Below are 14,507 nucleotides of genomic sequence, written 5' to 3'. Positions count from 1 at the left end.
TTTTTTTTATACTTATACGTTTCCCTGTTGCGCTCCTTTCTTTTTTTTTTTTCCCTGTTCAAATTTGCCTTAATGATTTTGGGAGGGTTTGGAGCAGCAGGGGAAACAGTTTACAAGTGGAGGACTAAGCGTGCCTGAAAGCTAGCACTTGTTGAATTATTTGTTGTTACAATACCAATATCGGTTTCTTCAAACCTGTATGAAAGACTGTTGTATGCCTGTCTCATGTAAACTGAACACGGAGGAATGGGCAATTATGTCAGGGAGTTATGCTAACCCACCAATTATTTGACCCAAAACGAGGTATATCGAATCATCTAAAGATAGCCATAGTAAGTAATAGTTTTGAAAATGTGTAGCATAGTGAGGCCATGCACAGGAAAGAATGTATTAAGATTAAATATTAGTACAAATATATGGCTTATTTGTTTTTATATACAGTTTCATGTTTATTTTATCTTGTTGCTTATTTAGTTGTTATTTTTGGGCCACAGATTGAACGCAGCAGTATTGACAGTATATTCAACTGCCTGGATTTTATTTTCACCTTATTTGATGATACAGTATTTACGTGTTTATGTTTGAGATGATTGCAGGCAACCATACAGTGATAGAGGATAACATAATGGAAATCTAGGATGACATTACATGTGTGGTGGTGCCAATTGAGACGTGTTATGCTTGTGATGTCACGCCAGGTCACTGCTCCAATTTTTATGCCACTAGAGAGCTTACAGAGCTACATGAGAGTGAGACGTCAGAGACTGGAAAAAGGCCACGTAGGTTGGAAAGTTATATATTTTCTGAATTACACAGTTGAGTTATATATTGAAGAATATGAAAAGTGTCCAATCCTATTTACATTGGCAGCTCTGCTTTCTTTGTAGCTGCCTTGTCTTAAGCCTTATATTACAGAGGTGTTGGACATACATTTCTCTCCTTTCTCATGGGTGCCATTTTATTTTTTTGTCTGTTAGTGCAGCTGGAAAGGAAGGAGCGATACATACCGTGAGTTTTACTGACAGATGGATACAAAATGTAGTAATGTTCAAAGGAGCATCCCTAAAAACATCAATGATTCTCACAGCTCAACTAACATGTTGCTAATATTTTACTTATCGATTGATTTTCTCTTTTTTTTTTATTGCAGTCTTACTGTTCTCATTTAGTACGATCTTAAATGTTATTATTTGAACATGTTCATTTTGTCCTTATACTTGGCAGATAGCTTCACTGAAAATGTAGTTCATGATGGGCTTGCAACTGATGTACCTAGTCAGCCGACTCACTTTGCAGGGAAACCTGCAGAAGAAAGAATGGCGGAAATGAAACCTTTTTCTAAAGAGACTTGGATTGATTTTGCAGACTTTTGCAAGTGTTTTCAGTAAGTGACTTTTTCAGTTATTTGAATTTAGAGGCACAATAATATATCATGAACACAGTATTGGTAAAATGAATGGTTAAAATTCACCTTGATTATGTGTATATACTTTAACTTATTAGCCATACATTTGCTGACCCTTTATAAGTAACATTCTATTTCTTCATGCTGACATAAACATACAGTACAGTATCGTTAACAAAATGTTTTCTTTTTTAACCTTTGTTAAATGTACAGTACTGTACTTAAACCAATAGCAAGAAATTCAAATGAAATGCTACGTGTTATATAAAATGTTACAGTATTTAGTAGTGTGAGTGAAAGAACAACCATAATCACACTTACAGAGTCACACTGGCATAGCTCACAAAAACAACATTTGCTATGTACAGTACCGTAGAGTGTCAGAACGATATTAAAAAATACAAAAAGGTTTTGTTTCAGACTTTCATATACAGTAATTGTATCAATCCCTATGTTGTGAATTGTTTGTGTAGCTCATTACGCTGCTGTAAAGTTTACCAACATAAATAGACAGTGATTATTAAACGTATACGGTGTCCCATTAAAATGATATTAAAGAATAAACACTAATAATGATGTCTCTTCAAACGCTGGTGTTTCTTGTTAACTTCTGATCGGGGACAGTTGAAAAACGTTCCATAGCATTTTAATTCCATTGTCCCTAGTTTAGCTGAAATTTTAATTAAAGAATTGTTAGAAAATAACTTGGGATGTTAGTTGGGATTATGAAAAGTAGCTTCATCCTTCACCTCTCCCAGGAGTACCCATAATGTGCAGTATTAAGCTGCCTACTTGCATTTTAAAACACATTGAATACATTAAAGTACATGCATAAAACATGTAACCAAACATAAAATGAAGATGTCCCCTTTAACAGTTAGTTGACTACGTATTAAAATCTCCCTGCTGCAAACTATACATGTCAAATAATAAATACATAATAAATAGATTTAAAGGGCATATATCACTCTAAATCAGTGGTAGGAAACATGATTTACTTTTAGGGCACACTTTATACATATACACACACATTCTGTATACAGTGCACAGGCAGAAGGGATGTTGCAGCCTCCCCCATTTAGCTACATAATGCCAGAATGCTGGTGAATACCGTTCTGCTTCGCTTCTTACAGTACATTGGAAGAGGAGTGTGACAGTATTTGTCAACATCTAGTCTTTAAGCAGCTGAGGGATTTAGGAAAAGCTACAGTATAATCCATGCTAGGACAGCCTGAAGTTGAGGGCTGCAGTTGAAGCCCCGAGGGCCACATGTGGCGTATCAATGCTCTAAATCAGGGAGGCCGAAACGGGGGGAGCAACTTTTTTTTTGGGGGGGGGGAGAATGGCACATACAGAGGCCCCGCACTCCTCCCTACAACTTTTAAATGAAATGCCGGGGGAGGGTGCGAGGCCTCTGTATACTCCCTTACCTGTTCTCCGGCGGCTTCTGGTGACGCGTCACCATGGAAACGTGGCGTCACATGACATCATGCCATCAGAAATGCCAGATAAATGGTAAGTGGGGACACGAGCAGGGAGGGGGGGGGGGGGTGGAGAGCAGTCAGGGGGGCGCAAACTAAAATGTTTGTGCACCCCTGCTCTAAATCATCCTCCAACACAGCATGCTGATCCCTCCAAAGCAGTATTGTATGGTATGTTTACCATTTTTCATTGCCCATTCTTCCTTTTGGCCTCTATTCAGTATAATATGCTATGCAGCATCTTCTCCATGTCAGGAATGCTTTGAGCTGCAACTATTTTAACTGAGCTCAGAGCTTTCCTGACACGAAAAGAAGTTTTACATTATTGAAAAAGGGGGCCTTTAATGAATAATGACGTATTATTCACAAGGGTGTGACGATGTTTCCCACTGGTGGAGAAGAGTTAATCTCCATTCAAATAAATGGGGCAGCATATGGAAATGGCTAACATTGTTCACTGAACTACCTCGATCTCACATTTTTAAATGGGGACGGTTGTTTCTCATTCACCACCAAATGAAAGTTTATTCACAATTGTATCCCCCCTTAGATTGCATTGTAGTATATTTCAGAGTTTAATATGCACTGTTTTAGATAAGCATTATTTAGTAAATAATATGTACAGACCTTGTTAAGTAGAAAAACACTATATTTATGTAAGCAGGTAAACTGTGGCTGTTTGCAGAGTTTCAGTGCCATCTCTGCTTTCATTATTTTCAGTGCAGAGAGCCTACAGTCATATTCTCCCACTTAAGGCTAAGTCCATGCTGCCGCAGACCGTGCGCGCGATCAAATGCCTTAAGGCATTGATTGCATCCATAGACCTCTCAGACACGCGAGACAGCTGGAGGGGGCAAGAGTTGCGTGAGGAATCAGTTGAAACTGATTTCTCGATGCGATGGACAGTTATGTGAGTGGTTTACCTAATGAGGGCGAACCAGCTCCGTGACATCACTGACACACCCCTAGACACGCCCCCCGACAGCATGTCTAGTATGGCCGAAAAACGCACCCACTTCACGTGGGTGAAGTCAAGGAAGTGGGTGAAGACAGCATGGCCCGGGCCTTACATTATTAATATGCTACTTTTAGGTGCACAGCTACAGAGATTGGCTGGTATACAAGCTAGAATTCCTCCGTTTAATGTTAGGAGCTGAATTATTTATAAAAAATAGTTTGGGGTTAATACAATGTCGAGCCTTATACAAGTTAGCATGTACTGTACACTGTAGTTGATAATGTTTTTTTTTTGTTTCATCATTATAGTAATGTATGAAGTATTGCTGTGTTGCTCTTAGGCTAGGTCCCCAGTGGCCACGGCTGCACGCGCAACTGCGTGCGCGCCGTACACAAGGCACAGCCCTCTAAGTGGCTGGCCCCAGTCGGCCTGTGTGCGTACATGCAAAAAGACAAGATTTTTGGTGCGGCGGCCGAGCATTGGCCACGCCCACAGCGGCGGTTCAGCCAATGAGGGCGAACCAGCCGTGTAACGTCATAGTCGCGCCCATGCCCCCCTGTTGGATCTCCTGCTCTTCACTGCAAGCACAACCGCAGACCACAGGTCGTGGCTGAAACGGGTGAATGCGCCGACAGACGCTCTGGCGCGCGTGCACCTGTGACCGCTGGGGCCTTAGCCTTAGCTGCATGTTGCCAAACTTTACAAGTATAATAACTCCATTTAAATTTTATAATGAATGACAAAAACTCTTAACGCCTAGACACCTACAGCAGGACTACTTTGGTATTTTTATATGGTGCAGAAAATTGGTCACATGTCCAATTCTGGTTAGCGGGCCTGTCTGAAACTTTTTATATCAGTGCTGAGCAAAGAGGATAAGAAAAGCTGCTATCACAGCCAAAAGCCAAGTGGACTACAGCAAGGGCCTGCATCAATGTCAGTAATTTAGTAGCCCAGACCTAGAGCAATGTGTATACCTCATTGGAAAAACAAATTAAAACTCAAAGCTGCAGTCCAAGCAATAACCTACATTTGTGTTTTTTTAAATAAATCTGTTCTGTACTATGAGAGAATTTGTTTTTTTTTTAAAACAGCTCTAAATTATATTTTTAAAGTATTATAATGCAGGGTGCGCAAACTTTTGCTGTTGTGTTCCCTGCCTGGATGCTTGTGCCCTCACTCCCTACCTTAGTCAAATAATGCTGCGGGGTCATGTGACGTCACATCACATGACCCGCAGTGTCATTTGACACGTGTGACGATACGTCACATGGCCCTGCAGCGTAATTTGATGCCGCATTGCCATGGTGACGTGTCAGAGCGCCTGGACCTCTGTAAGTATATCGTTGCAGAGGCCTCACGCGACCCCCCAGTTTTAATTTAAATGCCTTGGGAAGAGCGCGGGACCTCTGCAATCGCCCGTGCCCCCCCCCCCAGAAAAATCTCCCACACTCCCTGATGGGCACCCCCCCAGTTTGCACACCGTTATTATAATGTAACAATCATGTTTTTGTTTCTATTGCAACCATTTACAAAGTCACATCCCCATCCTCTTCTGAAACAGGCTCTGGCATGCCCCATTTTGAGCCCTGCCCTCTCTCTAGCAGTGCACCAATTGTATCTAGTGACTGCCTGGTCACATGATGTTCCCCACAGAACTTTGCATCTTTGGTCTTCTTCTGCTGCACTGACAGCCATTTAGTAAACCCCCGAGCCGAATCTTTGCCGATCAATCACAGGACAACGGATCGATCGGCATCTTACAGTAGCTAATTACTTATCATTGTGTGGATTGTATTGATGCACATATTAAAGGGGATTTATTTTTATTTTTTTATACAGGAGGTTGGACTGCTGCTTTAATACATAAATAAACAAAGATGTTAAATACCAGCATAATGAACACAAAGATATAAACTTTGTGCAGTGCACTGTTTCAATTTTTGGACAAAACATACTATACCAGTGAAAGGAAAATAGTGTAAAATACTGTATACAAATTACCAAACATTTGTTTACGTAAAAAACACATGATATAATAAAATCTTCAAGGCAAGTTTTACTGTGTAACCCGTGTTCGGGTTATGGAAAGAGAAGCATGTCTAAATATATAACCACATTTTTTTTTTAAATACAGTAAAAGACAAGGATTTCTGTATTTGCTATCAATGAGCATTTCTAGTTGATATATCATTGGGGCTGAGTATATAAATAACATTATTTTTTTTATATATTACCAATAATGGTTTGTCCACATTAGGTGGTCACATTTCCCTTGCTGCAAAACTGGCCCAAATTAGAGCAAAAAACAGATTTACAGTATAAAGACAAAACATTCCATTTGAAGCACTGATTAGTGGGCCACTTTCTTGCTCACGTCCACAGATTGGCCACCTCTGCTTTTACACCCTGTTGATCCTTGGCCTTTCACTTTTTCTGTGTGGTTACAGCTGCGGCCGCCTTTATCCTAATGTGGCCATAGCGGCGCAACTCTGATAATCGTGGGCAGATGCAGTATATTTTTTTTTTCGGAATATGTTCCGGTATTTTAGCGCTCGTAATATTAGCATATTCTTAGCGCTGTCTGCAATACTGCAATACCGTCTAAAAACTCAGGTGGGCGTTCGCGAGCTGTTGTCTTCAAAGTCTAATACTGTAGCAGTTCAACCTACGTCGGTACACAGTCTGTGTGTGCGCACGCAGTAATTGTAAATTTGCATATTTATACATGCATGTACAGTGCTGTATGTCTCATTTGGACATTGTTGAAACGCATAGGCGTGTACTGTAACAGTATCACATTTCGGCGTACTGTATACAGCGCTCTCCCCTCGCTCGCCCCCACACACACACAGACTAATTTACTGCACTGCAGTATTTCAACTTCTTACTGTATCTTATCTATAGTACACCTTTCCCACACCATTCCTTTGAATGGGTGTCTTTCTGGTTTCAATCACATTCCTGTCATCACATTCCTGTGTGTGTAACGTAGCAGTGCAGAGCCTGGTTTGATTTATTCTGTGTTGACTATTAATGCTCATTGGGGAAAACATTTTTCAAGAGTGAGTGACTAAAAAAAACAAAAAAACATTCTCGTAATTTTTTGTTTTTATTTTCTCCACATGCCTGCCTAAACCATCTTGATATTACGATATTCAATCTGTGCTGTGGATTTTGACTGCGACACTGTGCGTTTGACTGCACATGATTGATTTGTGTGATTTTTATGTATTTGGGGGTGTGGGAATCAAATTATGATGACCTGCCTGTTGAAAATATGTCATGTCTTTGAACTACAGTACAGCTAATCCTTCATGCAGCTTTACCCCCCTCCCCCCTGCACACACACACAAGGCTCGCACAAGGATTTCAACCTCTTATCGACACCTCTCCAAAACCATTCATTTTCAAAAGCTTGTCTTTGTGCTTTTCAACCTCTCTCAGACCATTCGTTAATTTTCCTATTGTTGGCTTTCCCTTATGTTAATCTGATTATGTAACCAATTATTAAAAAGGTAACCAATTATTAAAACTGTATGTCTTCTGGAAGATTCTGGAAGAATCCCCCCCACACACATTCACAGTGAATTTAAAGTTCAAAGAAATAAAATCTTAATGTAATTAAATATGTATTTTATTTTATCAGGAAAGAAAAATACAAATAATCATTGAGAGAGAGGTGGAGGGGGTTGAAAATTGAGGGCCGGTGGATAATCATGAATCATGCACATTGATAATAATAAAAACAGTAATACAAATTTTCCGTCTTTATCTTCTTCCTCATTCTGTATAGTTCATTGAGAGAGGGGAGGTTTTGTGTAAATCATGACTGCAGTTTAGATACACTTAACTGTACACACAGTTCACAAAATTTAGACATGATACCCCCCCCTCCCCCTGTCCATCTCTTTTTTCTCTGAAAAGACAAGAAAATAAAAAAATAGTGCAGTTATGTGCATACTGTATTATGGCATTATGTACTGTATAGCTACTCCATATTGGACTAGACTATGCAGATACACTGTAGTACTGTCAAACTAGTCTATATTGGAACTACTGTATACTGTAACTACTGTTAAATACTTTGTAACCGGATGGCTAGTGCTGCTCTCTCAGGAAAGAAAAAATCTGTGCCATACTTACCTGTATCATACTGTACTTACCATACTACAGTACAGTATTATACCATACTACCTTCCTGATGCTTGCCCATTACGCTCGATCACAATGGGCAACACAGTCGAAATATGGTCAATATATTTATTGCATCGTTCCACGGTGAGTACGTCGTTCCAAAAACTCATTATGCCTTGCGCCAACTCATCCTTTTTGGAGGGTTTCACGACTTTTCGGATATGATCCTTCAGCTGATGCCAGACCATTTCGATAGGATTGAAGTCTGGCGATCTGTCATTGGAGGGGGAAAAAAGGGACAATTAGTTAAAGAGATACATAGTAAAACCAGTGGGAAAAAATGAGACACGGTTACCGCACTTACTCCGCTGGCGTCTTATACCGTTGATACCGTGCTCAAGAATATGCGCTGATGTCGCGGTGTGCTTCGGATTGTTGTCCTGGTGGAAACGGTGACCATCTGGGAACTCACGTGTGATGTATTCCACAATCTCAGGCACAATTTGTTCTTGGAAAAAAGCTTTATTCATGCTTCCTATAACAAGAAAAGTGCTCAAAAAACTGCACACTAGTACAGTACAGTGCATAAGGCTAAAGCGTGTGACTTATTTTACCTTCAAAGATGACAATGCATTCTGGTCCACGCCTAGAGATGGCACCCCACACATGCATCTTCACTGGGTGTTTTGGACGTGGCTTCATAGGTATGCAACCTTTTTTGTGGAATGCAAAGGTGGCAAATCTCTCCAGCGATACAGTAGACTCGTCAGTGAAGATGCAATCCTGGAAAGTTTCTCCACTGTCGGTCCATGCCTGGGCCTGGACCACTCTCTTGATCTTGTTAACGTCCCTTATCATAGGGTACGCTCTTTAATGACAAGGAATAATTTTTTAGGTACAGTACAGTTTCTTAAACAACACTTTAACCTCCTGTACTGTCCAGTACTAACCTCACACGTCCATATTTCCATCCAATTCTGCGTCTCATCTTCTTTATGCTGGTCTCGGATACAGTGAGATTGTGATTTTGTAGCAGAATGTATTTGACCCTTAATGCACTCTTCTCATCATTCTCTTCACTTATTTTGTCGACCAGAAGAGTTGTCTCCTTACAATGTACAGAAAAACAACAATCCGGTAAGTTACAGTGCAGTAGGCCACAAGTACAGCACATCATTTACAGTAAACAATAATAGATAGATATACTGTATTATATAGTAATATAAATATACAGAAATAACTATAATATTAGATAGATCTATACTACAGTATATAGTTATATTAATATGCAGCAATATAAACAATAATAGATAGATATTCTGTATTATATAGTTATATAAATAAACAGAAATAACTATAATATTAGATAGATCTATACTATATACAGCTCAACCCCGTTATAGCACGATCCGCTATAACGCGGATCCGCTTATAACGCGGTTTTAGCGTGGACCCCAAATGTAAAAAAATAAAAATAAATTTTTTTAAGTTTTTTTTTTTGCACACACACACTGCACACGGCATACATTCACAGCACACTGCACACACTCAGCACACTGCACACACTCACAGCACACTGCACACACTCACAGCATATTGCACACACTCACAGCACACTGCACACTGCACATACTCACAACACACTGCATACATTCACAGTACACTGCACACACTCCCAGCAGACTGTACACACTCACAGCACACTGCACACACTCACAGCACACTGCATACACTCACAGCACACTGCATACACTCACAGCACACTGCATACACTCACAGCACACTGCACACAGTCACAGAACACTGCACACACACACACATACACACACTCACAGCACACTGCACACACATGCACACTGACACACACACAGCACACTGCACAGCACACTGCATACACTCACAGCACACTGCATACATTCACAGCACACTGCATACACTCACAGCACACTGCACACACTCACAGCACACTGTATACACTCAGCACACACTCACAGCACACCGAATACACTCAGAGCACCCTGCATACACTCACAGCACACTGCATACACTCACAGCACACTGCACACACAAACACACAGTCTCACACAGTCAAATACACACACACAGAGACACACTGTCTCTTTAAGGGAGCTTGCTCTCGCAAGACGGAAGAAGAAGCAGGAAGCAGAGACAGGGAGAAGAGCTGCCAGATGCCGGGTAAGTGCTGTGTGCTGTTGCCGCTGCCTCACCGGGTCTGGGAATGCTGGGAGAGTTCTCAGCTTTCCCCCTCCGGCGGACACGGTACCACCACAAAAAAAAAATGTTTTTTTGGAGGCCATTTTTTCCCGTGACCCCGTTTATAACGCGGTGGTTGTGGGTGGCCCCCGAGGACTGCGCTATAATGGGGTTAAGCTGTAGTTATATTAATATGCAGCAATATAAACAATAATAGATAGATATACTGTATTATATAGTACAAAACAAAATGGGGAAGCCGGCACTCCGAATACCATAAATAGTTTGCGGTGCATGTCCTATACCAATAGTAAGAGAAAAGTAATCCACTCCAGCAGGAGCAGACACAAGACAGCACTCAAAGGTAAGTAAGAAAACTTGTATTCAAAAATAAACATAGCACAAACATGGCCAACGTTTCGGTCCTTGTGGGACCTTCCTCAGGGTAGTGCTGTATTATATAGTAATATAATTATACAGAAATAACTATAATATTAGATAGATCTATACTATATAGTTATATTAATATGCAGCATTATAAACAATAATAGATATACCGTATTATATAGTAATATAAATATACTTACGCGTTAGTTACCGTTGGTGTCCTCGTGCGTTGTTTGGTTTTTCCGTGTGCATGATAGCACACGGTGGTTGATGGCACAACGAGGCCAGAAGCAGCTAACCAGCGTTGGATATCTGCAATTCGTTGTCCGCTCGTGTACATCTCCTTAATTCTCATGCTGAGATTCTTTGAAATCTTTTTAACAGGCATTGCTGCAAGTAGAAAGAAATACAAGCACAAGAATGTATATTCAATGTTTAGTCGATGTGTATTCAATGTGCAGTGAATCCACAAAATGGATGGTGTATTTATACGTTAATGACACATTAGAGTACGCCCACTTTTAACACCTCTACCTCATCGCCATGCATAAAAGGTTACACACTTTGCATAGCCCACCACACGATGATCTTTATCTGAACTTGCCCTTGTCCAGATACTGCATTGTGCCATCTGCTTCCATGGATCAACCCCGACTCTACGGACGCAAGAAGCCACTCGCCTCTGCCGTGCCTGTCACACAGAAAAAGCGAAAGGCAGGAGCCGTTCCCAAGCCAAGGCCAAAGCGAAAGGCTAAGGCTAAAAAAACAAACCTTCTGCTGACCCCAAAGGCTAAAGTTTTTAATAAGCCTTATTATATCAAGAAGAAATTCGGTGATGTACACTCAAAGCAAAACAAATGGCAGCCAACCCATCGAACCCGCAGGCCACTTCCTCGATTACGCTTCGACGACTCTGCCGCTGCTCTCCCTGAAATCCACAGCCCATCTTCTCCACTACTCGTCCACGACGCTGCAGCTGCTCTCCCGGAAACCCACAGCCCATCTTCTCCACTACTCTTCGACGACGCTGCCGCTGGTCTCCCGGAAATCCACGTGTCACTTTCTCCATTACGCTTAGACGACTCTGCCGCTTCTCTCCCTGAAATCCACAGGTCACTTTCTCCATCCCTCTTCGACAACGATGCCGCTTCTCTCCCGGAAATCCACAGGTCATCTCCTGCATCCTTCTTCGACGACGCTGCCGCTTCTCTCCAGGGAACCCCCATCTCATCCTCTGTAGCACCCATCCACCCAGATCTCCACAGCACCCCATGCACAAGATCCAGCTCGTTAAACCGCATGCTGAATGGTTTAAGTGTCGATATCCCCGGGAACTCTACTATGCTGGTAAAGATAGATCTTCTTTTAGAGACCATGCTAAATATGGATCAACGGATGGAGAAGATGGATCAACGGATGGAGAAGATGGATCAACGGATGGAGAAGATGGATCAACGGGTGGAGAAGATAGAGACTGACATAGCGGGGATACATAATTTGCTCGGAGTTTATGCCCCTGTATCTCCGACGCCGGAGCAGGAGGGTGGCTTGGATGGGATGAATGGGACCTTCGACCGCCTTCCATCACCAAGCGCACCCCCTCCACCAGAAGAATATGTGTACATATATGCCGTTGACGAGGATGACATGACAACCCCGTCAAGACCACGCCAAGAGACAACACTGCGACCAAGACAGGAGGAAAGAATCCTCCCAGACAACCTACCCTCGCCCGCCGCCACAAGCACACCCGCTCCCAGAAGCACACCCGCTCCCAGAATCCAACCCACATACGCTTACATCGATACGGTGCCCGACATCATAAATGTTTTTACTAGCTGTACACCATACACCTGTAAATGTTTTGACTTTCTGTACATAAATGTTTTTACTAGCAGTACACCATACACCTGTAAATGTTTGACTTTCTGTACATAAATTCTTTTTACTAGCAGTACACCATACACCTGTAAATGTTTTGAATTGCTGTACACTTTAAATGTTTTTAAATTGTATTTGTAAATAAATGTTTTTGTACTTACTCCACCAGTAAAAGAAAATGTTGATTTGTTATAAATTGTTCCATTGTCTCCTTTTATACTGTAACAAAATACAGTGTTTCTAGAACATACAGTACAGTACTGTCCAGGCATACTGTCCAGGCATACTGTACAGTACTGTACTGTATACTGTAGGCATGCTCAGTACATCACAAGAGTATTAAAACAATACATGCTGTACGGGTATAGAATACACATATGTACTGGAATACATGTAGAATAAATGCATACTGTACATTTTATTTTTTGGATTTATTATACAGTATATATATAAAAAAAGTATTGTATACGGTCTGAAAACAACAGCATACTGTTTCAGGTTTTCTATGAAGCTCTCAGTTACAGTATTCTATCCTAATCAATAACAACGGCCACTAAACTGTTGACTCCGGTACGTGGTTTTTTTAAATTCGATTCAGCAATGTGCAGGCATTGTTACACAAAGCGATATTATCCATCGAAATCCCTCCATTTGCCGTTTTCAGCATGAGATGACAAAGTTTTCTTTTCTTTTCTGAGGAACAAAAAAAAAGTAAAAGTTTTACTGTAATGGTCAGTCAGTCCCCTAAAGAAATTCCCACAGTCAGTCCCACCAATAATTTTCTCGGGGGCGTCTCCTGTTCATATGCGCATGCGCCTACTGTCGATGTGATGACACGCATATGCGTTTCAAGAAGGTTCCAATGCGCATGCACCTAGCTTTCCACCAATTGTTCAGTATCTACTGTAGAAGCTGCTCAGCCAATGATATTGCTTACAGGAGAATCGCTTGACTGTGCATTGATATTGATATTTCAAAAACAGAATAAAATACGGCAACATTACTCACCATAGACTTTGCCAATCAGCTGGCGCCGAGCCACTGCCAGTCCCGTATTCTTGATTATACACGTAGTTGACAGGTGACAGCGGGACTACTACAGTACATCTGTAGTCAGCTGACGAGGCTGGAAATCGCTTTGGTACATGCAAGCTTGCTGGTATCTGTACGCGAAATCCAGCTCAGGCTGCAGGTAACCGGGCGGGGACAGACAGCAAGGGTTACCGGTCACCAGGTTTTCACTGACGGTCGGACCGTTATTGGAAGCTGGCGCTGTCGCTGGCGCTGTCGCTTGCTTACGTTTCTTAGTTGGTTTTAACATGACCTTTCGCCTTTTGAAGTCCCCATGATCAAAGATACGGGAAAAATCTGGTGCTACTGTCAGGATTGCCTAGACCTCCTGCCTAGCCATAGCTTCCTTGTCCACTGGGTGTGCTGCTGTCTTCTGTTGGCTCTGGGTTCCTCTGTCTGTCTGTCTTCTTGTTGCTCCTGTCTCTGTCCTTTATAGCTTGCTTCCTGTCTGTTGCTTTTGCCTTTGCTTGCTAGTCAGACTCCTACAGTATGCTCATGCCTGTCTTTGATCCTGACCTGTTTCCTGTACCTGTATTGTAGTCTGCTCACAGTAAAGGTCCTTGCTAGTAATCTGGCTTGTCCCTGGTTATTCCTGCTCCCCGGTCTCAGTCCCTGCTCCCTGTTCTTAGTCCCTGTCCTGCCCCGCCTGTCCTGTTCCAGTCTCCTCGTTGCCGACCTCTGCTTGTACCTAACTTCGCTGCCTGCCGCCTGCCTCGGACCCCTGCTTGTACCTGACTTCGCTGCCTGCCGCCTGCCTTGGACCTCTGCTTGTGACCCCTACTACGCTCGTGCTGTTCCGGCCACCGAGATCCTACCCGCCACAGGAGTCTCCCGTGACAGAAAGCAAAGGCCACTTCTGGATCTCGCTGGAACAGATTCTTCTTCTGCCTGCACCCTTTCCTGCCTGCTGCAGCAGACCACATCCGCATGGTTGAAGATAAGTACTTTCGTTTCTTTTTTGGAAATCCAAGTT

The 14,507-nt window shown here is 42.1% G+C and overlaps 1 protein-coding gene across 1 annotated transcript in view; it reads left to right on the top strand.

The window, feature by feature from the left end:
* Positions 1-14,507, top strand: part of ADGB (androglobin) — a 542,000-nt gene that overhangs the window by 234,934 nt on the left and 292,559 nt on the right. Inside the window, exon 15 of the mRNA XM_075596533.1 lies at positions 1,225-1,384. Coding sequence (XP_075452648.1) covers positions 1,225-1,384 — 160 coding nt within the window. The remainder of the gene's footprint in view (positions 1-1,224; positions 1,385-14,507) is intronic.

Source organism: Ascaphus truei, chromosome 4 (assembly GCF_040206685.1).
Source record: "Ascaphus truei isolate aAscTru1 chromosome 4, aAscTru1.hap1, whole genome shotgun sequence".
Classification (NCBI taxonomy): Eukaryota; Metazoa; Chordata; class Amphibia; order Anura; family Ascaphidae; genus Ascaphus; species Ascaphus truei.
This window is presented reverse-complemented; position numbering and strand designations above follow the sequence as displayed.